General features: G+C 47.3%; 1 protein-coding gene across 1 annotated transcript in view; it reads right to left on the bottom strand.

The window, feature by feature from the left end:
* The window catches only part of LMBR1L (limb development membrane protein 1 like), a 98,953-nt gene extending 85,092 nt beyond the window's left edge, over window positions 1–13,861 (bottom strand). The window contains exon 1 of the mRNA XM_040341163.1: window positions 13,634–13,861. Coding sequence (XP_040197097.1) covers window positions 13,634–13,699 — 66 coding nt within the window. The 5' untranslated portion in view covers window positions 13,700–13,861. The remainder of the gene's footprint in view (window positions 1–13,633) is intronic.
* Between the last annotated feature and the right edge of the window lie 13,639 nt (window positions 13,862–27,500).

Genomic DNA, 27,500 nt, shown 5'->3' with positions numbered 1-27,500 from the left:
CACTTTAATACAATAGCCAACAGGGAGCCCCTACTTGCAATGATGCAGTCATCTCCCCACTCGAGTCCCCATAGGTTGACCTTCCCCACCCCCTCCCCAATTATTTTTTCTAGCGGGTAACACATTTCTCCTTCCACACAAACAAGGTGAATGGAAACAGAGCGAAGGCTTTTACTCAGCTGGAGATCCCTTCCCTGTCATCATTTTTTCTCTTGGTGTCAGGAAAACTTGTCAGAAGGGATTCATGCTGATAGAGGAACGAAGCAGCAGACAGAAATGTCACTTCGTGCTCTTAATAGAGACACACAATAGAGAGATATGCTTCATATGTCATGTCCAAGGTTTACAGCCACTTTAAGTAATCAACGTCTCACTCAGTCCTGGGACTCTACTCTTCTTCGTTGCAGCCAAATAATCCATCGCAAACGCATGCAGGAAGTCTAGTTAGCCGAGGTTGAAGTGCGTATGTATAGGTTAAAAGGACACGGCAGTAGTGGTGGGAACGATCATCAACTCACGACTCGACTACGCAAATTTCCTCTATTTAGGACTACCAAAATACCAGATTTCACGTCTACAAGTCGTCCAGAACACGGCAGCCAGACTGGTAACAGGTAAAAAGCCGTGGGAATCAGTCTCCCCGGCCTTGAGATCCCTCCACTGGCTGCCCGTACAGGACCGGGTGACATTCAAGACACTCTGCCTCACCCACAAATGTATACAGGGGAACGCTCCCCAATACTTAAGCGAGAAAATAAAACCCTACGTCACCAAGCGCGTTCTCCGGTCAACCGACCAAAACCTTCTCCAAATTCCTAAATCCCGCTACAAATCGAAGGGAGAACGTAGACCACGGCTCTGGAATGCTCTACCCATCACCATCCGCTTAGAGGAAAACCATCGGCATTTAGGAAAAAACTAAAGACCCACCTCTTCTGAAGGACCGGAATGACTCTGGACGGGAAGCGTCTTGAGGCGATTTAGTTCGCATTTGTTGCGCTATACAAGTTACTCACTCACTTACTTACATTTCTCAAAGCCTGGAAACCCCAGCTACGCTATACCTTGCCTACCCTGGACACCCTTAGCTGCCTACAGGCCTTCATAGAATGGTTGTACCCGACTATGGGATGTGTAGTGTGCATTAAGCCAGCGTTTCTCAACTCCAGTCCTCAAGGCGCCCCAACAGGTCATGTTTTCAGGATTTTCCTCAGATGAAACAGCTGTGGTAATTACAAAGGCAGTGAAAATTATCAAATTATCTGTGCAAAATAATGGAAAGCCTGAAAACATAACCTATTAGGGCACCTTAAGGATTGATGTTGAGAAACACTGCATTAAGCAGTGCATATGACTGCAACTAGGCTGCAATGCTCGCTCCAAACAAACTGAAGAGAGGGGGAAAAAAAAAAGAGAGGACATTAAAAAGGAATAAAAAAATAAAATAAATAAAAACAAAAATTTCATGAAATATAGATTATAGGACCATTAACCAACTCCCGACCATAGGATGTCATATGACGTCCTGGACTGGAAGTGGTTATGCAGGGATGATGCCTGCAGCTGCAGGCATCATCCCAGTATCTAAGTTTACCTGGCTCTTCCCTCTCTTGTAAAAGCCAACCTAGCGGCCGATCAGCCGGTGGATTGCTTTTATAGGCAACAGGAGGGAACCCATCCCCCCCTCGCCACCGTTCTGGGCTCTCCCATGTGATCGGGGAGCTGAAGATCCGATGGGTTATCATAGAGATGGCCATCGACGTTATGGTCCCTAGCCATCTCCATGATACTGGGTGGCCAGAAGTGACAACTTGACGTCACTTCCGGCTCTGGCAGATGAAAACACACAAACACCCGAAAAGCAGAGATCAACGTTTTTCTTTTCTCAGAGTATAGGAGCTATCCAGGGTCTTATTGAACCCAGAGGTCTCAAAGAGGACATACCATGCCTTATTCCTATTACAAGGGATGTTTTTTACATTTCTTGTAATAGGAATAGAAGTGATAAGGTACTGCCCTAACTTTATCTGCGACCTTTGATTACCATATGATTACCTCCCTCTTTTCTTTTTCTTTCCTTTTTATGTTTGGATTGGTGATTCTTATTTGAAATATAGAAAATAGAAAAATAATATACCTATCTATTCATGATAGAATTCTCTGTTTGTTTTCATCGGTTATGTAAATGCAAAGAAATATATATTTTCATGACTTTTGCTGTTCCATGTATATTGTTAATTCACTTCATTTGCTCCGTTATTGTCTTGATGTATCAATGGATGCTTATTGCTTTATTGTACAACTTATTTTAAAAATACCAATAAAATCTTTAAACAGAAGTGATAAGGCACCTCTGCCCCCCGTGCTTACACGTAGAAGACGATATATACCTAGGTCGCGCATTCCCACCACGAATGTTATAGCAAGCACAATAATTCTAGAGCTAGCAACTCTAAACTGATAACCCCAAAAAAAAATAAAAAAAAAACGCCTATGGAGTGTTTTAAGTACTGTAGTTTGGTGCCATTCCGTGAAATTTTTTAAAAGCGTGACGTTAGGTATCCATCCAGCGTAATTTCTTTTACCCAAAAAATTGGGTGAGATTTTTATATACTGTCTATATTTTTTTTTTGCGTCATAATTCAGTAAAGTAAACTCATTCCCAAAAAATTGCTGCTCAAATACCGTGTGACATAAAATATTGCAACAATTTCCATTTTATTCTCTAGGGTGTCTGCTATATAAAAAAAAAATGTTTTCCATGTAGGAGAGAAATGCCAGAATTGGCCTGGTAGGGAAGTGGTTAAAGGATAAGTTCACCTAAAAAAATAAATTAAAAATAGTGTACAAAATGTGCAGCGATTCTCCCCCCCCCCCTCTTAAAGGAGCCTGTAAAACATTGCTCCTTCAATCAGCCATTGAAACGCCGTCAGACCCATCAAAAAAAAAAAAAATTCAACCTGAAAAAAGAGTTCTGAAATATAAGCCAGTGTCAGTGCCAAGAACAGCGGCATCCTTCCATTCTTAGCACAGGTTAAGTCTGTAACCTTTTTTTCCCTTGGCTGTGAAGTGCCAGTAATGTTTGCCTAAGCCTGATTACGTACATAGGAGTTTCTAGCTGTCAAATGAACTTCCCACACATGCTGGTAGAACGGCGGCGTGGCATATCTTCAACCTTCAACACAGGATGTTGATAAAAACGACATCAGCTAGTGACAGGAAACAAAAAAGTGACGACCAGGGCAAGCAACAACCCTTGAGAAACACACAAGAACATTACCAGTCAGTTGTGTAAGTACATGCGTGTCAGAATAAGGCTCCATGCACACTGAAGCTGAAAAACTGAAGTATATTGGCATTTTGGCTTTTTTCTTTTTTAAACCCATAAACTGCACTCTATGTTAGCCTATGTGTCCGTGCACACAAGGACGTTTTATAGTGTTAATGAGCAGTGGAGTTTATGGGCTTTTTTCCCCCCGAATGCCAGAAATTTGCGTTCAAAGTGCAGTTTTTCGGCAGGAAATAATGCAGAAAAATTCTCAAAAACCGCTGCTCGCCAGCGTTTTTTATCCATTGAAAAAAAAAAAAAAAAAAAAAAATAAAAGTTACCCTGAAAAACGCTAATAAACGATATTGCAAAAACGCTAAAAAACGTTGAAAGGCTCCCTGCAAAGCTACTGCGTTTTTTTAGCTTCCAGTGTGCATGGAGCCCAAGGTCCAGTTGGCAACTACAAAGCTAAATGATTACATTAGCTGCATTATAATGGAACAATATTTATGGACTTGCTACATTTTACAAATTACGTTTTTGCTTTAAAATCTCTTAAATACGATCCAGGTACATTAAAACCAAAAAGTGTGCAAAATCTTGCAGTTAATTTTGCTTAGAAAGCAGCCACAGCAAGAGTGGAAAAGCCAGTCCCTTGCCAAAACCCTTCCTCTCTGTGGGGAATCAGCGGCCTCCCTGCAGAGGTCCAACATATTTCCCGCCAAGTCAGAGTTCTCCAATCTGCAGGAAGCAAGAGCAAAAAAGGGGATCATGCAGCTTTTTTTTTTTTTTTATGTACCTTTTTTTTGGTCCAAATTTTACAGTGTAAGCACTGTGCCTCACCAGGTGTTCAACAATTTTAGCCCCCACTGTTATTCTGAAGAGACAATAACTTTAAATGCCATAGAAGCAGCACTTTAACGCTCCACTCCCAGGACACTCATTTTTGGCTGTTTGTTGGCAAATGGCAGCTGCCACCAAATGGTCCCTTAATCTATAAGCACATCAGTACCCAGTAAAGATGAGCTCCGGCGTGGTCGCACAGCCCACCAGGAAGTCGGCACTATGCTAATCACAGGCGGTGAGACATTGTCCCGATTCGTGGCTGCAGAGATCGGGAAATGTCTCACTGCCTGTGATTAGCGCAACTCTGTGCCGACTTCCTGGCGGGCTCTGCGAACACACCGGAGCTCATCCTTAGTACCCAGTAATACAACAGGGTCTCCAAACTGCGGCCTGGGGGCCAGATGTGGCCCTTTGCTTGCTTCTATCCGGCCCTTGGAACACCATTTTCATCCACGGATACCAACATTAGCGCATAATCCCAACCCCCACTGACACCAATGAAGGGGAAGAATTCCTCCCAATGATACCAACAATGGGACACTATTCCTCCCACTGAAACCAAAGATGGGGCACCGTTTATTCCCACTAATGCCAGGACCTTTTCTACTCCAAATGCCCACAGTCGTCCCCCACCCCTTTAGGTCTGAAGAACAGTAAACTGGCCCTTTATTTAACATGTTTGGAGACCCCTGGTCTAGGAGATACACGGCTCATCGCCATTTCTATAATGGAAAGCAGGGCATTTTATTCTCTATAGTATCATATAGTTAGTATTATCTCTTGTAATAATTTTTGCAGATGGGCATCTAAACCCAGTCCTTAGGATGTGTACAATACTGTACGCATCTAAAATGTGGCACCATAGGATTGGGGTCATACACACAGGTGCATCTACAAACAAATGTGCACTACATTTAGCAGTGTACATAAAAAATAAACTAGAACACGGTTGTGCCTGAGGCCATACATATGTGCAGAGTTTACAGAATGAAAATCTGTATACGCATTACATGCAAAACGTCACCAAAGAACTGTACATGTCTAAACGCAAGTACTTTATGCAGGAACCATCTGCCAGCAAGAACCCGTGTTCTGATCAGAATATATGTGAACAACCCAACACAACTTGTTATTACAATACATTACAATTGGGATCACAATCCTGAATTCTGTATTTAAAGGGCATGTTCACCCTTTGGCCAAAAATAAATGCATATTTTTTGCAGAAAAAATAAAGTGCAATTATTATTTTTTGTTTTAGGAGCCTGTAAAGCACTGCGCCAATGATCAGATCACCAATGCCATGTAGGTCTGCTGCAGATTAAAGATGCACCAAATGAAAATTTTGGTGTTGTAACCGATAATACAGGATACACTTGGCCGAACACCGAAAAATAGGATTTTTGTACTCACAGTAAAATCCATTTCTCTGAGTTCATAGACGGACACAGCCTTCTTTGACATTAGGGTTATGCTTCTTCTCTCCTGGTAGGAAGAAGCATAACCCTAATGTCAAAGGCGGTGTCCGTCTATGAACGAAAGAGAAATGGCAGTTTTTTTATATAAAGAACTGTATTGTAATCAACTTTTTAATATCATGCATTTAAATGAATGTGAAATTATTGTCAGCCACTTATTTGCAACGTTGCAAAAATTTAAAAAATAAATAAAAAAAAACACGCATCCCTTTAAATTCTATGCATGTCTTCACACTGGTTAGTTGCGCTTCCATTATGGGGTTAAAAACCCTGCTTGCTGCATTCTTGGTCAGTAAAAAAATAAATAAATAAAGCACTGTTGAAATACATTGAAAACGCATCAATAACGCACCTGTTACGTTTGATGCGGTATTTCAATCACATAACCTAGTAAGCATAGTAAAATCATGAAAAAAATCATGGGAATTGTTTTTCTTTTTTTTTTTTTACAGGAGCAGCAGCAAAGTCGCGGCAAGGTCGCAGTTACATCCCATGCGTTTTCAACACCACTATCAACACACTTTGCTCTTATCGGCAAAATGCCGGTAGCACCATTTTCAAATTTCTGTGCATCTCTACTGCAGATCGGTCAGTGTATCGGCTTGCTCGTACCTCGTAGGAGCAAGCCCATACATTCTGACAGGAAGACTCAATGGACTACCACAGCACCACGTAGAGCTGCGCGATTAATCGTCAAGAATTGTTATCGCAATTTTTTTCCCCTTTGCGATCTTGACAAAGGGTTTCCCCGATCTTCGGGATGCAGAGAATTTTCTTTCTGCGCTCAGCCTTCAAAAGTCAAAGTCTGGGCAGTCTGCCAAGTTTTAAAAAATTCCATCTGTGGAATGTAAGGTCTAAACCTTGTATTCATTTGACTTTTACAGCAAAAGGAATACACTTCTGCATGTAAATTAGGAATGTTTAACCACCAAACCTTTTTCTGACAGTTGTATTCAAGTAAAAAAAAAAAAAAAAGTTGCTAGAAAATTACTTAGAACACATACAAACATACATATATTAGTAGAGACCCTAGAGAATAAAAATGGTGGTTGTTTGCATGCATAACATGTTACACCCTGAATATGGATGGAATGAGAGGTGAACTTATACTATAAGTCACGGGTCTTCAAACTACAGCCCTCCAGTTGTTCAGGAACTACAATTCCCATCATGCCTAGTCATGTCTGTGAATGTCAGTGTGTTACAATGCCTCCTGGGATGTGTAGTTCTACAACAGCTGGAGGACATACTACATTAGCAATTGCCCTATTAGCACGTCTTTGGAGTTTGGGAGAAAGGTGGAGGAAACCCACAAGCTCCGAGAACATGCATGAACTAGACCAGATATCTCCCCTTGGTGCAAACTAGGAAATTCTAAGTGAAAGCATGACGTCTCTGCATCTCCCCGATGACACTGCAGCCCCCTCCCCATAATAAATAGTGCAGGAAAATCAAAGTAGATCTCCATCAGAGGGTGTTCAGTGGCTCATAACCCTCAACATTCCCTGATTGATCACATGCTCTGCACGTAAAGATGGGACCAGAGCACCATGACCGAGACGCCGGGACAAGCGGAGCATTTTCATTCATCGTGTGCAGAGCTACAGAAGTCAATATACATGGAAAGCATGTCATTATTCATGGAGATGGACACGCACCAGAATCTTCATCATGTGGTCACAAAGCATCTTCAGCTACCATTAGAAGGACGGAAGTGGTCAATAGAGGTCCTCCAGTGCAAAGCTCAAGGGGGGAGGGGGACTGATCATGACCCTTCTGCCTATCCTTGAAAAGGCGTTGGAAGGAAAATTGTCAACTGAACAGCAGCTACTTCCAATTACGTGCTGTTCGGGGATTTTAACAGCGTGGGGTCTGCCATCATGATTTTTTTCCTTCAGCCGATGAAGGCTGAGCAAAACAAAATCTATACATATATGGCCAATTTAAAGCGGTGGTTCACCCTAAAAACTACTTTTTCTATTTCCACTGCCCCCCCACATTACAATCCGATTAAGTCTCTTATTTTTTTCCATGCTGTACATACCTTAGTACAGCATATTCACCCGTGCATCCGGGTTGCGAGTCCCGCGGGAGTGGGCGTTCCTCACATGTGTGTGATTGACGTTTTGCCCAAAAACGTGCTCCCCCCCGTCGCGTAAGCCGAGTCACGATTGGCGAGTATAGCGTCGACTCGCCGTTCGGCTCCTTTCGCCAACCGTGACGCGGCTTACGCGACGGGGGGGGAGCTCGTTTTTGGGCAAAACGTCAATCACCCGCATGTGAGGAACGCCCACTCCCGCGGGACTCGCAACCCGGATGAATATGCTGTACTAAGGTATGTACAGCATGAAAAAAATAATAAGAGCCTTAATCGGATTGTAATGTGGGGGGGCACTGGAATAAGAAAAAGTAGTTTTTAGGGTGAATCACCGCTTTAAGTTTGGAACAATGGAGATGGAGAACACCATGATTGCCAATGAGGGTCAAAAAAAGTCTGACAAAAAAAAATCTCATAGGACGATTATTCATAGACATTACTGGATCTACGATATCTGCTAACCATCAAAGCCCAAACGATCAAAAAGATTCAGAAATGAAACCAAAATATAGGAGTGGTAAAGAAAAATGTACTTGATCATTCCGGTAATATATGTACAACAGCCTTATAATTCTAAAATACAGCCATCATACAAAATCATAATTTCACCAATATACGGGCACCATAACACAGGCAATTTCCGCTTTCAAACATGTCCTACTACATTTTTAAATGAGAACTAAAAAAGGCAAAACTTTTTTTTACCCCCATTTTGGATAGAGTGAGGCCGGGTTAGAACCCCGGTCAGTTTATTTTTTGCCACCCGTGTCCCATTGTGGAGATTTCCCTTCACTTCCTGTCTCATAGCCACACAGGAAGTGAGAGGCAATCCCTTGGGTACCCCATGTCCCTAGAACTAGTGTCCCCATTGGAAGATTTCCACTCTATTACGTTTATGGTGACAACTCAAAATTTTGAATTTTCTTTCTATTTTAATGATAAAGGTAAACAGGAAAAAGAGTGTGAATCTCCCCAACAGGGGGACAGACCGCAATTACAACTGACAGGTGTTCTAATCTCTCTACTGTATACAAAACTAAAAAGGAAAAAAAGGTTTGTTTTTTATTTTCTAAATAGGTTCCTTTAAGCTAGTGCATTGTTGGTTCACTTACCTTTTCCTTCAATTTCCCTTCTAATTTTTTTTTCTTTGTCTGAATTTCTCACTTCCTGTTTCTCCTCAGTAAGCTCCCCCCATCATCCATGGGGCTTAGTCAGGCAGAACAGCTTACTGAGGAGGAACAGGAAGTGAGAAATTCAGACAAAGAAAAAAAACATTTAGGGGTAGATTCACGTACCTTTAGGCGGGCGTAGCGTATCTCCTATACGTTACGCCGCCGTAACTGAGAGGCGAGTATGGTATTTTCAAAAGATTTTGTCGCCGAAGTTACGGCGATGTAGCGTATTAAGGCCGGCGTAAGCCCGCCTAATTCAAATTTTGAAGCTGTGGGCGTGTTTTATGTATATTAACTGTGACCCCACGTAAATGATGTTTCGATCGAACGGTGCATGTGGCGTCCGTGGACGTATCCCAATGCGCATGCTCCAAATGACGTCGGCAAAATCGTCATGCTTTCGACGTGAATGTAAATTACGCCCAGCCCCATTCACGGACGAGTTACGCAAACGACGTAAAATTTGAAAAATTTGACGCGGTTCCGACGTCCATACTTAACATTGGCTGCGCCATGTTTTTGGTGGTTTATCTTCACGCCTAAAAACCCCTTACGTAAACGGCGTATCTTTACTGCGACGGCCGTGCGTACGTTCGTGAATAGGCGTATCTAGCGGATTTACATATTCTTGGCGTAAATCAGCGTACACGCCCCTAGCGGCCAGCGTAAATATGCAGTTAAGATACGACGGCGTAGGAGACTTGCGCCGGTCGTATCTTAGCAATATTTAAGCGTATCTCAGTTTGAGAATACCCTTAAATATACGACGGCGGGGATTCGGAGTTACGACGGAGTATCTACTGATACGCCCGTCGTAAGTCTTTTTGAATCTACCCCTTAGAAGGGAAATCGAAGGAAAATGTAAGTGAACCAACAACGCACTAGCTTAAAGGAACCCTTTTAGAAAATAAACAAACCTTTACAACCCCTTTAAGGGTTCATTCACATGGGTGGCAAAAGCCGAGCAGCAGTTTCACCACTCTGCAACTGACCCACAAACTGGCGGCCCTCCAGCTGCTGCGAAATTAAAAGTCCCATGGGGAATTGCAAGGCTGACAGTTACAAGAATGACTCCCACAGGCAGAGGCATGATGGGACTTGTAGTTCTGCAACAGCTGGAGGGCCACCTGCGACACCCCTGCCCTACCTAAAGAAGGCAATGCAGCTGCTCAGGCGACACTGCCACTGAATGCAACCTTTTTAAGTGTATGGGCCAGGTTGTAACAGCATGCAATGTGTGTGGCTACAGTACAGTGCTTTGTCCTTTTTAGCATCAAAACAGGCAGTTATGAGGCGACATATACCCTCCTCACTCCCTGTCAAACCCCCTCGGAAAAGTGATCCACCAAGGATCTCTTTTCAGAAAGGCAGCACATGCATTGTAAAATCATTTTTCAATAGGAGCTGTACATACCAGCGTGTTACATGTCAGCGCATCGCAACATGTATAAACACAAGCGCCAAAACGGTCTATGGACATGTCTACTATAAATAAAGCTCAGTGAAGGTAAATCGCCAAGGTACGTTTGTAAACAGCATAGTAGAAAAATGGTTAAGGCCCCTTTCACACACTTTTCCTGCAACTTTGGACAGAGTGGCATGACAAGTTGTACCCTATGATCCCCAATGATAACCATTCATATTTGTGCGACTGCACATCGCGCCGACTTCAAAGTAGTCTCTGTACTACTTTGGTGCCAGGTGAGGTCCACAGACCTCACGTTTACACAGGCATTCACTGAAATCGCTGCAAAATTTCATCCACACGACTTTTGCGTCACGACAATGTGAAAGGGACCTAAATCCGCTCACGGCTGCTGCAAATGTGACCTTGAGCCAGAGAAGGGTTTCTGATAAAAGTGATCAGATGGCCTTGGAGCCACCCGATTGCTTTTACAGTCCCCTTCCCCCACCGGCAGCACATGCAGTGTTTCCGGGGCTCTTCTATTCCACAGCTCCCTGGAGGAACTTGGGGGAACATCTATTCCCACCTGCAAGCGGTGTGTATTTTGTCACTTCCGGGGTCACAGCCATCATTCCTTGGCTATTCAAACATGATCCGTGCTGGAATCGTAGAACCGGAGGGCAGGGGAGACAGTTGGGGGTCTAATACAGTGGTCTCCAAACTGATGCAGCACCTTGCTTGCTTTCATCTGGCCCTTGGCACTATTTCATCCACTAATACCAACAATGGGTCAATTCCCATCCACTCACACCAATGAAGAGGGCACAATTCCTCTCAATAACACCAACAATGGTGCCCAATAACATCAGTGATGGGGCACAATTCCTTTCAATGACACCAACAATGGTGCCCAATAACATCAGTGATGGGGGCACAATTCCTTTCAATGACACCAACAATGGTGCCCAATAACATCAGTGATGGGGCACAATTCCTTTCAATGACACCAACAATGGGGCCCAATGACACCAAGGATGGGGCACAATTCCTCTCAATGACACCAATAACATCAGTTATGGGGGCACAATTCCTCTCAATGACACCAAGGATGGGGCACAATTTCTCTCAATGACACCAAAGATGGGGCCCAATAACATCAGTGATGGAGTACAATTCTTGTCAATGACACCAACGATGGGGCTCAATTCCTCCCAGTTACACCAATAATGGGGCCGCGCAATTACTCTTACTGAAACAATGGGGTATTATTTTTCCCACTGATGTCTGCAAGAGGGCACATTTCCTCTCAATAACACCAACGATGGGGAGAATTAACATCAGTGATGGGGGCACAATTCCTCTCAATGACACCAACAAGGGGGCCCAATAACTTCAGTGATGGAGGCACAATTCCTCTCCACGACACCAACAATGGGGCCCAATAACATCAGTGATGGGGGCACAATTCCTCTCCATGACACAAGGATGGGGCACAATTCCTCTCAATGACACCAACAAGGGGGCCCAATAACATCAGTGATGGGGCACAATTCCTCTCAATGACACCAACAAGGGGGCCCAATAACATCAGTGATGGGGCACAATTCCTCTCAATGACACCAAGGATGGGGCCCAATAACATCAGTGATGGAGTACAATTCTTGTCAATGACACCAACGATGGGGCTCAATTCCTCCCAGTTACACCAATAATGGGGTGCAATTACTCTCACTGAAACAAACAATGGGGTATTATTTTTCCCACTGATGTCTGCAAGAGGGCACATTTCCTCTCAATAACACCAACGATGGGGCTCAATAACATCAGTTATGGGGGCACAATTCCTCTCCACGACACCAAGGATGGGGCACAATAACATCAGTTATGGGGCACAATTCCTCTCAATGACACCAAGGATGGGGCACAATTCCTCTCAATGACACCAACAATGGGGCCCAATAACATCAGTGATGGGGGCACAATTCCTCTCCATGACACCAAGGATGGGGCACAATTCCTCTCAATGACACCAACAATGGGGCCCTATAACCTCAGTGATGGGGGCACAATTCCTCTCCATGACACCAAGGATGGGGCACAATTCCTCTCAATGACACCAAGGATGGGGCCCAATAACATCAGTGATGGAGTACAATTCTTGTCAATGACACCAACGATGGGGCTCAATTCCTCCCAGTTACACCAATAATGGGGCGCAATTACTCTCACTGAAACAAACAATGGGGTATTATGTTTCCCACTGATGTCGGAAACCTTTTCAACTCCCACTGGCCACAGTCCAGCCCTCCTAAGGATGGGGCACTATTCCTTCCACTAAAACCAATGATGGGGCATTGTTTAATCCCATTGACCACAGTCCGGCCCCCATAAAATCTGAAGGACAGTAAACTGGCCCTTTGTTTAGAAAGTTTGGAGACCTTTGGTCCAATAGATACCCAATGTCTCCATAAAGAGGACCTGTCATCTGCCTATGCTATTACATAGGACATTGATGGCGAACCTTGGCACCCCAGATGTTTTGGAACTACATTTTCCACGATGCTCATGCACTCTGCAGTGTAGTTGAGCATCATGGGAAATGTAGTTCCAAAACATCTGGAGTGCCAAGGTTTGCCATCACTGTCATGGCAATAAAAAAGGAAAAAAAAAAAATGTATAAAATAATAATAAAAAAAAACTTAAAGCACCCCCCCAAAAAAAAGGACAGCATAGAGTGATCATGTGCATGTAAAGATTGACGATGCGAATGTCGGAGAGATAGGAAGAATTCTAGGAGTTCATGGTTTATCCTAAACGGATGATGCCAATAAAAGCGTGGCCTGTGGAGGATTTGGGGGGGGGGGGCGCACATTTTTCCGTGAGATCCGACAGAAATGTTCAATTGTAAGACTGGATACAGTTATATATTTACTCAATGTAACCCCATTTTTATATTTTATAAAGAATTGGGCACAATATTGTACTTCTTTGCACTAAAACTCACTTTAACATAATTTTTCTTGAAAATGCGTTTGATAAATAACGATGCAAATATCACGTGACTTCACAAATTGCAACTGTCACCATTTTATTTTCCAGGGTCTCAAGATAGAATTGTTTTGGGGGGGGGGGGGGGGTTGTCATTACCCTACTCCCCCCCCCCCCCCCCATGGAGTGTGGTGCTCCGGATCCCCCTACCATAGTGAAGTATAGGAAGGTCCTGTGTCCTGACCTCCATTGGTGGAGAGTTTAGTGATCCACAGGTGACACCCCCCTTCACACTACGATCACCGAACACCTCTCCCAGAATAGTCCCCCAACCGAGCCGGTTCTCCCCCCACACCCGCATTCCAGCCCGGTACTCACTATGCATTCCCGGACCCAGTCATGGAAGAGCTGCTCTCTAAGAGACACATCTTGATCGGCTTCCATTCTCCGGTAGCATGGCGCCCCCCGCAGCTGGTTCCACCCTCAGAGGAGAAGAGCGATGACGACTCCAGTGTTCCCCGGTCTGGTCTGCACTCACCACCGCCGCCGCGACCCGACTGACGAGATCCTCCACTATCCGCACACAGCACACCTTCCCCGCCCACTCCAGTGCTTCGATAGAGCACGCACACCGGAGACTTCCTTCTGATTGGTGGAGGGAGGGGTGACGGAGACACTAACCGTTGGCTATTGTGTTGGAGGGGGCGGGGAGTATCTGCACCTTATCTACTGTATTCAGATTGTCGTGCCGTTTGAAAGGTTTAGGTCTTAGGAGGCAAGGCAAGGCAAGGGAAGGGATAAGGCACGTCCTAGGGAGAAGGACCCGCAAGGAGAGGGACGTGGCCTGTGCTAGAGAGAAGGACCTGGAAGGTGGGGGACGTGGCCTGTGCTAGGGAGAAGGACCTGGAAGGTGAGGGACGTGGCCTGTGCTAGGGAGAAGGACCTGGAAGGTGGAGGACATGGTCTGTGCTAGGGAGAAGGACCTGAAAGGTGAGGGACGTGGCCTGTGCTAGGGAGAAGGACCTGGAAGGTGGAGGACATGGCCTGTGCTAGGGAGAAGGACCTGGAAGGAGAGGGACGTGGCCTGTGCTAGGGAAAAGGACCTGGAAGGTGGGGGACATGGCCTGTGCTAGGGAGAAGGACCTGGAAGGAAAGGACATGGCCTGTGCTAGGGAGAAGGACCTGGAAGGTGGGGAACATGGCCTGTGCTAGGGAGAAGGACCTGGAAGGTGGGGAACATGGCCTGTGCTAGGGAGAAGGACCTGGAAGGAGAGGGACATGGCCTGTGCTAGGGAAAAGGATCTGGAAGGTGGGGGACATGGCCTGTGCTAGGGAGGAGGACCTGGAAGGTGGGGGACATGGCCTGTGCTAGGGAAAAGGACATGGAAGGTGGAAGACATGGCCTGTGCTAGGGAGAAGGACCTGGAAGGTGGAGGACATGGCCTGTGCTAGGGTGGAGGACATGGCCTGTGCTAGGGAGAAGGACCTGGAAGGTGGGGGACATGGCCTGTGCTAGGGAGAAGGACCTGGAAGGAGAGGGACGTGGCCTGTGCTAGGAAGAAGGACCTGGAAGGAGAGGGACGTGGCCTGTGCTAGGGAGAAGGACCTGGAAGGTGGAGGACATGGCCTGTGCTAGGGAGAAGGACCTGGAAGGAGAGGGACATGGCCTGTGCTAGGGAGAAGGACCTGGAAGGTGGAGGACATGGCCTGTGCTAGGGTGGAGGACATGGAAGATGGAGGACATGGCCTGTGCTAGGGAGAAGGACCTGGAAGGTGGGGGACATGGCCTGTGCTAGGGAGAACGACCTGGAAGGTGGGGGGGACATGGTCTGTGCTAGGGAGAAGGACCTGGAAGGTGGGGGGACATGGCCTGTGCTAGGGAGAAGGACCTGGAAGGTGGGGGACATGGTCTGTGCTAGGGAGAAGGACCTGGAAGGTGGGGGACATGGTCTGTGCTAGGGAGAAGGACCTGGAAGGTGGGGGGACATGGTCTGTGCTAGGGAGAAGGACCTGGAAGGTGGAGGACATGGCCTGTGCTATGGAGAAGGACCTGGGCGGTGGGGGACATGGTCTGTGCTAGGGAGAAGGACCTGGAAGGTGGAGGACATGGTCTGTGCTAGGGAGAAGGACCTGGAAGGTGGAGGACATGGTCTGTGCTAGGGAGAAGGACCTGGAAGGTGGAGGACATGGTCTGTGCAAGGGAGAAGGACCTGGAAGGTGGAGGACATGGCCTGTGCTAGGGAGAAGGACCTGGGCGGTGGGGGACATGGCCTGTGCTAGGGAGAAGGACCTGGAAGGGGGGGGAGATGGTCTGTGCTAGGGAGAAAGACCTGGAAGGGGGGGAGATGGTCTGTGCTAGGGAGAAAGACCTGGAAGGTGGAGGACATGGCCTGCGCTAGGGAGAAGGACCTGAAAGGTGAGGGACATGGCCTGTGCTAGAGAGAAGGACCTGGAAGGTGGAGGACATGGCCTGTGCTAGAGAGAAGGACCTGGAAGGCTGGGGACACGGCCTGTGCTAGGGAGAAGGACCTGGAAGGCTGGGGACATGGCCTGTGCTAGGGAGAAGGACCTGGAAGGCTGGGGACATGGCCTGTGCTAGGGAGAAGGACATGGCCTGTGGTAGAGAGAAGGACCTGAAAGGCTGGGGACTTGGTCTGTGCTAGGGAGAAGGACCTGGAAGGTGGGGGACATGGCCTGTGCTAAGGAGAAGGACCTGAAAGGTGAGGGACATGGCCTGTGCTAGAGGGAAGGACCTGGAAGGTGGGGGGGGCATGGCCTGTGCTAGAGGAAAGGACCTGGAAGGTGAGGAACATGGCCTGTGTTAGGGAGAAGGACCTGGAAGGTGAGGGACATGGCCTGTGCTAGAGGGAGAAGGACCTGGAAGGCTAGGGACATGGCCTGTGCTAGAGGGAGAAGGACCTGGAAGGTGGGGCACATGGCCTGTGCTAGGGAGAAGGACCTGAAAGGTGAGGGACATGGCCTGTGCTAGAGGGAAGGACCTGGAAGGTGGGGGCATGGCCTGTGCTAGAGGAAAGGACCTGGAAGGTGAGGAACATGGCCTGTGTTAGGGAGAAGGACCTGGAAGGTGAGGGACATGGCCTGTGCTAGAGGGAGAAGGACCTGGAAGGCTAGGGACATGGCCTGTGCTAGAGGGAGAAGGACCTGGAAGGTGGGGCAAATGGCCTGTGCTAGGGAGAAGGACCTGGAAGGAGAGGGACATGGTCTGTGCTAGGGAGAAGGACCTGGAAGGTGAGGGACATGGTCTGTGCTAGGGAGAAGGACCTGGAAGGTGGGGGACATGGCCTGTGCTAGGGATAAGGACCTGGACGGTGGGGGACATGGCCTGTGCTAGAGGGAAGGACCTGGAAGGTGGGGGGCATGGCCTGTGCTAGGGAGAAGGACCTGGACGGTGGGGAAAATGGTCTGTGCTAGGGAGAAGGACCTTAAAGGTGAGGGACATGGCCTTGCTAGGGAGTAGGACCTGGAAGGAGAGGCATGGCCTGTGCTAGGGAGAAGGACCTTAAAGGTGAGGGACATGGCCTTGCTAGGGAGTATGACCTGGAAGGAGAGGGCATGGCCTGTGCTAGGGAGAAGGACCTGGAAGGAGAGGACATGGCCTGTGCTAGGGAGAAGGACCTGGAAGGTGGGGGACATGGCCTGTGCTAAGGAGAAGGACCTGGAGGGAGAGGGACGTGGCCTGTGCTAGGGAGAAGGACCTGGAAGGAGGGGGCATGGCCTGTTCTAGGGAGAAGGACCTGGAAGGGGGGGGGACATGGCCTGGGCTAGGGAGAAGGACCTGGAAGGAGGGGGACATGGCCTGTGCTAGGGAGAAGGACCTGGAAGGTGAGGGACGTGGCCTGTGCTAGGGAGAAGGACCTGGAAGGTGGAGGACATGGTCTGTGCTAGGGAGAAGGACCTGAAAGGTGAGGGACGTGGTCTGTGCTAGGGAGAAGGACCTGAAAGGTGAGGGACGTGGCCTGTGCTAGGGAGAAGGACCTGGAAGGTGGAGGACATGGCCTGTGCTAGGGAGAAGGACCTGGAAGGAGAGGGACGTGGCCTGTGCTAGGGAAAAGGACCTGGAAGGTGGGGGACATGGCCTGTGCTAGGGAGAAGGACCTGGAAGGAGAGGACATGGCCTGTGCTAGGGAGAAGGACCTGGAAGGTGGGGAACATGGCCTGTGCTAGGGAGAAGGACCTGGAAGGAGAGGGATATGGCCTGTGCTAGGGAAAAGGATCTGGAAGGTGGGGGACATGGCCTGTGCTAGGGAGGAGGACCTGGAAGGTGGGGGACATGGCCTGTGCTAGGGAAAAGGACATGGAAGGTGGAAGACATGGCCTGTGCTAGGGAGAAGGACCTGGAAGGTGGAGGACATGGCCTGTGCTAGGGTGGAGGACATGGCCTGTGCTAGGGAGAAGGACCTAGAAGGTGGGGGACATGGCCTGTGCTAGGGAGAAGGACCTGGAAGGAGAGGGACGTGGCCTGTGCTAGGAAGAAGGACCTGGAAGGTGGAGGACATGGCCTGTGCTAGGGAGAAGGACCTGGAAGGTTGGGGGGACATGGTCTGTGCTAGGGAGAAGGACCTGGAAGGTGGGGGGACATGGCCTGTGCTAGGGAGAAGGACCTGGAAGGTGGGGGACATGGTCTGTGCTAGGGAGAAGGACCTGGAAGGTGGGGGACATGGTCTGTGCTAGGGAGAAGGACCTGGAAGGTGGGGGGACATGGTCTGTGCTAGGGAGAAGGACCTGGAAGGTGGAGGACATGGCCTGTGCTATGGAGAAGGACCTGGGCGGTGGGGGACATGGTCTGTGCTAGGGAGAAGGACCTGGAAGGTGGAGGACATGGTCTGTGCTAGGGAGAAGGACCTGGAAGGTGGAGGACATGGTCTGTGCTAGGGAGAAGGACCTGGAAGGTGGAGGACATGGCCTGTGCTAGGGAGAAGGACCTGGGCGGTGGGGGACATGGCCTGTGCTAGGGAGAAGGACCTGGAAGGGGGGGGAGATGGTCTGTGCTAGGGAGAAGGACCTGGAAGGGGGGGGAGATGGTCTGTGCTAGGGAGAAAGACCTGGAAGGTGGAGGACATGGCCTGCGCTAGGGAGAAGGACCTGAAAGGTGAGGGACATGGCCTGTGCTAGAGAGAAGGACCTGGAAGGTGGAGGACATGGCCTGTGCTAGAGAGAAGGACCTGGAAGGCTGGGGACACGGCCTGTGCTAGGGAGAAGGACCTGGAAGGCTGGGGACATGGCCTGTGCTAGGGAGAAGGACCTGGAAGGCTGGGGACATGGCCTGTGCTAGGGAGAAGGACATGGCCTGTGGTAGAGAGAAGGACCTGAAAGGCTGGGGACTTGGTCTGTGCTAGGGAGAAGGACCTGGAAGGTGGGGGACATGGCCTGTGCTAAGGAGAAGGACCTGAAAGGTGAGGGACATGGCCTGTGCTAGAGGGAAGGACCTGGAAGGTGGGGGGGGCATGGCCTGTGCTAGAGGAAAGGACCTGGAAGGTGAGGAACATGGCCTGTGTTAGGGAGAAGGACCTGGAAGGTGAGGGACAGGGCCTGTGCTAGAGGGAGAAGGACCTGGAAGGCTAGGGACATGGCCTGTGCTAGAGGGAGAAGGACCTGGAAGGTGGGGCACATGGCCTGTGCTAGGGAGAAGGACCTGAAAGGTGAGGGACATGGCCTGTGCTAGAGGGAAGGACCTGGAAGGTGAGAAACATGGCCTGTGTTGGGGAGAAGGACCTGGAAGGTGAGGGACATGGCCTGTGCTAGAGGGAGAAGGACCTGGAAGGCTAGGGACATGGCCTGTGCTAGAGGGAGAAGGACCTGGAAGGTGGGGCAAATGGCCTGTGCTAGGGAGAAGGACCTGGAAGGAGAGGGACATGGTCTGTGCTAGGGAGAAGGACCTGGAAGGTGAGGGACATGGTCTGTGCTAGGGAGAAGGACCTGGAAGGTGGGGGACATGGCCTGTGCTAGGGAGAAGGACCTGGAAGGTGGGGGACATGGCCTGTGCTAGGGATAAGGACCTGGACGGTGGGGGACATGGCCTGTGCTAGAGGGAAGGACCTGGAAGGTGGGGGGCATGGCCTGTGCTAGGGAGAAGGACCTGGACGGTGGGGAAAATGGTCTGTGCTAGGGAGAAGGACCTTAAAGGTGAGGGACATGGCCTTGCTAGGGAGTATGACCTGGAAGGAGAGGGCATGGCCTGTGCTAGGGAGAAGGACCTGGAAGGAGAGGTATGGCCTGTGCTAGGGAGAAGGACCTGGAAGGAGAGGACATGGCCTGTGCTAGGGAGAAGGACCTGGAAGGTGGGGGACATGGCCTGTGCTAAGGAGAAGGACCTGGAGGGAGAGGGACGTGGCCTGTGCTAGGGAGAAGGACCTGGAAGGAGGGGGCATGGCCTGTTCTAGGGAGAAGGACCTGGAAGGGGGGGGACATGGCCTGGGCTAGGGAGAAGGACCTGGAAGGAGGGGGACATGGCCTGTGCTAGGGAGAAGGACCTGGAAGGTGGGGGACGTGGCCTGTGCTAGGGATTAGGACTTGGAAGGTGGGGGGCATGGCCTGTGCTAGGGATTAGGACTTGGAAGGTGGGGGGCATGGCCTGTGCTAGAGAGAAAGACCTGAAAGGTGGGGGACGTGGGCTGTGCTCTAAAGATTGACATGGAAGGAAGGGGGCATGGCCTGTGCTAGGGAGAAGGACCTGGAAGGAGGGGGACATGGCCTGGGCTAGGGAGATGAACCTGGAAGGAAAGGGACATGGCCTATGCCAGAGAAAAGCACCTGGAAGTAGGGTGACAAGGCCTGTGCTAGGGAGAAGGACCTGGAAGGAGAGGGCATGACCTGTGCTAGGGAGATGGACCTGAAAGGAAAGAGAAATGGCCTATGCCAGAGAGAAGGATCTGGAAGGTGGGGGACCGAGAAGTAGGGGGACATGACCTGTGCTAGAGTGACGGGCCTGGAAGGAAGGGACGGTTATTGTATACACTGTCGGAAAGAAGGGCCCAGACACAGGCGGCCTCATTTATCTTCTGTGCTGGGTGACGCCTCATACACTGCACTGATCATATTCCTTATCACTACACTCCAGAGAGGACACGCTAGTCCAGAGAGGACACGCTAGTCCAGAGAGGACACGCTAGTCCAGAGAGGACACACTAGTCCAGAGAGGACACACTAGTACAGAGAGTACCCATACAGCCGGAGATAGGGCAAATTCAGCGCGTTACCATATCACGTCCTCGCTACAGAACGTGGTGGACACAGTAAGGGAAAAAAATATTTGATCCCCTGCTGATTTTGTACATTTGCCCACCGACAAAGAAATGAATAGTTTATCATTTTAATGGTAGGTTTATTTTAACAGTGGGAGACAGAATAACAACAGAAATATTCAGAAAAACACATTTAAAAAAAATTATAAATTGATTTGCATTTTAATGAATGAAATAAGTATTTGATCCCCTATCAATCAGAAAGATCTCCCAGGTGCCTTCTATACAGACAACAAGCTGAGATCAGGAGCACTCTCTTGAAATGAGTGCTCCCAATCTGCGCTTGTTACCTGTACAGAAGGCACCTGTCCACAGAAGTAATCAATCAGATTCCAATGTCTCCACCATGACCAAGACCATAGAGCTGTCCAAGGATGTCAGGGACAAGATTGTAGACCTACACAAGGCTGGAATGGGCCACAAGACCATCGCCAAGCAGCTTGGTAATCGCAAATGAAAGAAACACAAAATAACTGTTAATGTCCCTCGGTCTGGGGCTCCATCCAAGATCTCACCTTGTGGAGTTTTAATGAACATGAGAACGGTGAAGAATTGGCCCAATACTACACAGGAGAAAACATTGGTAACATGCCGTGAAGGACTAAAATCCTCCAGTGCCCGCAAGGTCCCCCTGCTCCAGAAAGCACATGTACAGGCCCGTCTGAAGTTTGCTAATGAACATCTGAATGATTCAGAAGAGAACTAGGTAAGAGTGTTGTGTCCAGGTGAGACCAAAATCTAGCTCTTTGGCATCAACTCAACTCGCCGTGTTTGGAGGAGGAGGAATGCTACCTTTGACCCCCAAGAACACCATCCCCACCGTCAAACATAAATGTGGAAACATTATGCTTTGGGGATGTTTTTCTGCTAAGGGGACAGGAAAACCTCATCAAAGTGACAAAGGACAAGGCCATGTACCGTTAAGTCTTGGGTGAGAACCTCCTTCCCTCAGCCAGGGCATTGAAAATGGGTCGTGGATGGGTGTTCCAACATGACAATGACCCAAAACACATGGCCATTTCAACAAAGGAGTGGCTCAAGAAGAAGCATATTAAGGTTCTGGAGTGGCCTAGCCAGTCTCCAGACCTTAATCCCAATGAAAATATGTGGAGGGAGCTGAAGGTTCGAGTTACTTGGAGAACAAAGATTTTGCCACCAAGTACTAAGTCATGTTTTGCGAAGGGGTCAAATACTTATTTCACTCATTAAAATGCAAATCAATTTCTAACTTTTTTTGAAATACATTTTTCTGGATTTTTTTTTTTATTCTCTCACTGGTAAAATGAACCTACCATTAACCACTTAAGACCCGGACCAAAATGCAGGTAAAGGACCCGGTCAGTTTTTGCGATTCGGCACTGCGTCGCTTTAACTGACAATTGCGCGGTCGTGCGACATGGCTCCCAAACAAAATTGGCGTCCTTTTTTCCCCACAAATAGAGCTTTCTTTTGGTGGTATTTGATCACCTCTGCGGTTTTAATTTTTTGCGCTATAAACAAAAATAGAGCGACAATTTTGGAAAAGAATGCAATATTTTTTCCTTTTTGCTATACTAAATATCCCCCAAAAATATATATATATATATATATATATATAAAAAAAAAAAATTCCTCAGTTTATGCCGATACGTATTATTCTACCTATTTTGGTAAAAAAAATCACAATAAGCGTTTATCGATTTGGTTTACGCAAAATTTATAGTGTTTACAAAATAGGGGATAGTTTTATTGCATTTTTCTTAATTTATTTTTTACTACTAATGGCGGCGATTTTTTTATTTTTTTTTTATTTTTTATTTTTTTTTGTGACCGCGACATTATGGCGGACACATCGGACAATTTTGACACATTTTTGGGACCATTGTCATTTTCACAGCAAAAAATGCATTGTTTACTGTGAAAATGACAATTGCAGTTTGGGAGTTAACCACTAGGGGGCGCTGAAGGGGTTAAGTGTGACCTCATTGGTGTTTCTAACTGTAGGGGGCGGGGCTGGATGTGTGACATCATTGATCGTGTTTCCCTATATCAGGGAACACACGATCAATGACGGCGCCACAGTGAAGAACGGGGAAGCTGTGTTTACACACAGCTCTCCTCGTTCTTCAGCTCCGGGGGCCGATCGCGGGACTCCAGCGGCGATCGGGTCCCGCGGTCACGGAGCTTCGGACCAGGTCGCGGGCGCGTGCCTGCGACCCACGGCTGGGCACCTAAAGAGGACGTACAGGTACATGCTTGTGCCCAGCTGTGCCATTCTGCTGACGTATATCTGCAGGAGGCGGTCCTTAAGTGGTTAAACATTATGGCCGAATAAAAACAGCATGTAGTGGTACTGAAAGGACTGTGGATAGCAGCGGGTGACGTCATACTTGGCTACCTCCCCCGTACGCGTTACGTTCTTAAAGCCCGCTTAGGAAGTTCCGTCAAGAACGTAACGCGTATGGGGGAGGTAGCTACATATGACGTCACCCGCTACTATCCACAGTCCTTTCAGTACCACTACATGCTGTTTTTATTAGGCCATAATGTGAGTACCCTGTGTATTTTTTAATAAACGTTTGTAAAAATTTTCAACCGAGAGCACTTGGATCCTTTCTTCTATTTGCATACCTTGCACTGCCTGCTGAGTTTAAAGGGAGACCACTCATTTCTGGAGTCTTAAGCAGCATTTAGGAGACGTTTTCTGAGGCATCTGATCCATGTTATATTCTGCTTGCATGACTTCCTGGTGATTCAGCGGTCCATGCTGGAAGGTTAGAGTACCCAGATAGACTTAAGGTGGAGGGATTGTCACAATCTGTGAATTCTTTAGCACTGGTGGAATATTTTTTATGGACTTTCATTTGACACTATATATTTTGTCACCCTTTGCTTTAACTTTTCATATCCAGACTGCAATATTTGCAAACTCTTCTTGTTCAGTTAAATTTGTTGGTGACCGTTTGTGGAGTGCAGTTTTCAAGTCATTTCACAGATTTTCAATGGGGTGTAAGTCTGTGCTCTGACTAGGCCATGTAAGGACAGTCACATATTTTTCCTTTATCCACTGTGTGGTAATTTTTGCTGTGTGCTTTGGGTCATTGTCATGTTGGAAGGTAAACCTTTTTCCCAACAACTTTCTGGCAGAGGGCAGCAGATCTTCATTAAAGCGGGAGTTCACCCATTTATAAAAAAAAAAAATTTCTCCCCTTAGCTTCCTGCTCGTTCGGTCTAGGGGAATCGGCTATTTGTATTAAAATATGAGCAGTACTTACCCGTTTTCGAGCTGCATCTTCTTCCGTCGCTTCCGGGTATGGGTCTTCGGGAGCGGGCGTTCCTTCTTGATTGACAGCCTTCCGAGAGGCTTCCGACGGTCGCATCCATCGCGTCACTCGTAGCCGAAAGAAGCCGAACGTCGGTGCAGCTCTATACTGCGCCTGCGCACCGACGTTCGGCTTCTTTCGGAAAATCGTGACGCGATGGATGCGACCGTCGGAAGCCTCTCGGAAGACTGTCAATCAAGAAGGAACGCCCATTCCCGCAGCCCATACCCGGAAGCGACGGAGAGGATGCATCTCGTAAACGGGTAAGTACTGCACATATTTTAAAATAAATAGCCGATTCCCCTAGTAAAAACGAGCTGGAATCTAAGGGGGAAAAGTGCCCTCTAAGGGTGAACCCCCGCTTTAAGAATTAGACAGTATTTTGCCCCATACATTTTTTCTTCTATCCCGACAAGTAGGTTTAGTTTGCACCAGAACATGCGAACAGACAAAAAATGTATGCAAACCCCTTTAAAGTCTACTTGAAAAATGAAAAGTGCTAATTTTAAAGGCTTATATGCAAGTTATTGCCCTAAAAAGTGTATGGGGGCCAGGGCACGACGATCAATGCAAAAAATACGTTTTTAAAACTGAAGTTTTTCAGGAGCAGTGATTTTAAGAATGCTTAAAGTGAAACAATAAAAATGAAATATTCCTTTAAATATCTTGCCTGGGGGGGGGGGGGGGGTCCCCCCTTAGTCTGCCTGTAAAGTGGCGCATCTGTCGATGCGTTTTACAGTCCCACAGCAAAATTACATTTCCAAAGGAAAAAATGTAATTTAAAATTGCTTGCAACTAATGTATTAGCCACATTGTGGCAATATAGATAAAAATCTATGAAAAAAAACAGCATGGATTTTAAGGGGAACTCCACGGCAAAAAAAAAAATAGCATGTTGATGGGGACCAGGGCCTCATCTCCACATCCTTGCCCGGTGGTTGTGGGGGTCTGCAGGCGGGAGCTTATCGGAATCCCCCCAAAAGATCCTGTCCCCCTTCCTATGTGAATGGGTATTTGGGTATATTTTACCCCTACCCATTCAACAAGAAAGTGTCAAAAAGTAAAAAAACACAAACAGTTTTTCACAATTCCTTTATTAAAAAATAAAAAAAAGTGTCCCGCGATGTAAATCTATCATCGATCACACCGCCCAACGGACCCCAAAATATAATAATAATACTCCGCCTCCTTGGGCAGCGTCCCGCCGACTGCTGTCTTTTCGCTGTGACAGCTGTTGAGCGGGGCCACTCGGTGACGTAACCAGATGACCCCACCCCTCTGATGGCACATGCTGTGGTAGTTCTTATATATGCATAAAGTACACGTGTCTTTAAATCCACCAACTATATTGATATATTTAACAAATATAAAAAATTGCACTAGCTCCAACGCATTTCTCCATACAGTATAAGGCGTCCTCTGGAATTGAAGACCTTCAATTCCAGAGGACGCCTTGTATGGAGAAACGCGTTGGACGTGGCTAGTTATGTGACATCATCATGCATCGGCTCGCTGTATAAGGTTACACAAAAGCCAGCGATACACAAAATGCCTGCTTTTGAATTCTTGTAAGTGCAATAATTGATTCAATAAAAAGTATTTTTATAGTTTCTCACATGTTTATGTGTAAAAATTCACTTTATGAGATTATGATCATTTAAAGAGACAGCGCACTTTTTTATATTTGTTATATATTATTTTGGATCTTGTATTAAGGTTTTATTAGGGTGCAGCAGTCTTCGTTCCAATGAAACCAAGTGCAAGGTTTATTTATAGATTTGCTTATATGGATATATTTATTAAGTGGAAAGAAAATCCAAAGAAAATGTCCAAAATAAAGAAAGAAAGAAACTTGTGCGATAATGGTGAAAACCCTTCATGCACATTTCTCCATCAGTGATCTTCCACCTCTTCACCGTGCTCAAAAAAGATTAACCAGTTCCCGACTGGCTCGTGTATATAATGCGGTAGAATGGCACTGTTGGGCGAAACCCCGTACAAGTTTGTTTTCCCCTTTAAGAGCCACCAGAGGGCACACACGTGCATGCCCGCTGCACGGCAGGGGACCCGTTGCGCGTGCCCGCCGGCCACATGCGATCGCGTGCAGCGCCTCCAAAATAAAATATTACAAGCTTAAATTATAATGTGCAAAAAAACATCTGCAATAAAAATTAGTATAAATAAAGTCCAAAGCAAAAAAAAACTGTGTCCCATTGGTGAGATTTCCCTTCACTTTCTGTCCCATAACCGAACAGGAAGTGAGGAGAAATCCTGGTAAATTAAGGGAATTCTTTGGAGACCCCACCCCCAGTCACCAGAATTAGTGTCCCTGGAAGATTTCCCTTTTATTACTTTTCTGGGAACAACCTCAAATTCCTGTCCTTTCAAACTGCAAAGCTAAGGCTGCAGAAAATAAGAAATAAGAAGGTGTCCTCAATCTCTTTTCTTTGTTTTAAAGGTGAAACTGTTCTGTTTAGACCCCCTAATATTTCACCAGAGCCCCCCAACGGGGCTCCTAATTATTTATTTTTTAAATAACAAAAATCTAAATTGTAAAAAAAATAATAATAAATACATATAATAAAATAGTAAGAAATAGAAAAATATAATAACAGAAATACAAAATTACTGACACCAGTGGCAGAACTATTATTGTCGCAAAAGTTGCACTTGTGACTGGGCCCTGGCGTTATGCCAGGTGGTAGGGCCTCGACCGTGTGTCAGGGGCGCCCTATATGAATTCTTGTACCAGGACCCTGAAGATTGTAGCTACGCCTCTGCATACTGACATTAAAGCTACCAGAGAAAAGCAGCAACATGCATGTTTGTATCAACAGGGGACATCCGGCAAAACTGCTTCTCACCACTGGGGTCAGTCAGAAGGTTTACTTGATACTGTCTGGGGAAAAAATGCTCACCATACGGAGCCACAAGCAGGGGACCACATATAGTGTAGTATGTTTATTAAAAGGTTTAGATATTGCATAAAAAGGTAAAAGGCTTCATCCCAATACAACGATTGTCATGATAAATGAAACATTGCACTTACGCCAGTTCCAAGCATGGACATTGCAGTGAGATTTTAGAATGTAGTTTTTGCTGCAATGCGTTTCATGCAAATGTATGTCTTCGGGGGGTGCTAGTAGGGTGGTTGGGAGTAGAATACTTGCTGTGGCACAGTATCAGCCACATCAGAAACACTCGCCCCATAGTCACTGAGAGGCTGGAGCATTCATACAACATTCGCTAACACCGCTGCTCCTTGGAGGCTTCGGGGGCCCCTTTCACGTCAGATGCCTACAGTTGTACCCTGGGGATTGGTGGGAGGGCTATCGACCCATTACTTATATTGCTAGCAAAGACTGAGTTGTCAAGAACAGGACACCAACTGCACCTCTCACATATTGCATCTACACCCATCTTGTATAGCACCTCTACTTGACCTATACTGGACCTTTACCGACTCTATACCATGGTTCTACTGAACTGCCACTGCTTCTGACCCTCATCTATTCTGTGTCCTGTGCAAAGACTATACTACCTCTATAGCATACATTAACTGCCTGCAGGTTCATCAGGATTTTCGTTAAGTGCTACAACACCTCTTAAAGAGCCTCAACGATAGCCGCCAGAACAAACATCTTAAGGACTGCTCCTGTCAATTAACAGGCCCACAAATTC

This window comes from Rana temporaria, chromosome 2 (assembly GCF_905171775.1).
Source record: "Rana temporaria chromosome 2, aRanTem1.1, whole genome shotgun sequence".
NCBI classification, from domain to species: domain Eukaryota; kingdom Metazoa; phylum Chordata; class Amphibia; order Anura; family Ranidae; genus Rana; species Rana temporaria.
This window is presented reverse-complemented; position numbering and strand designations above follow the sequence as displayed.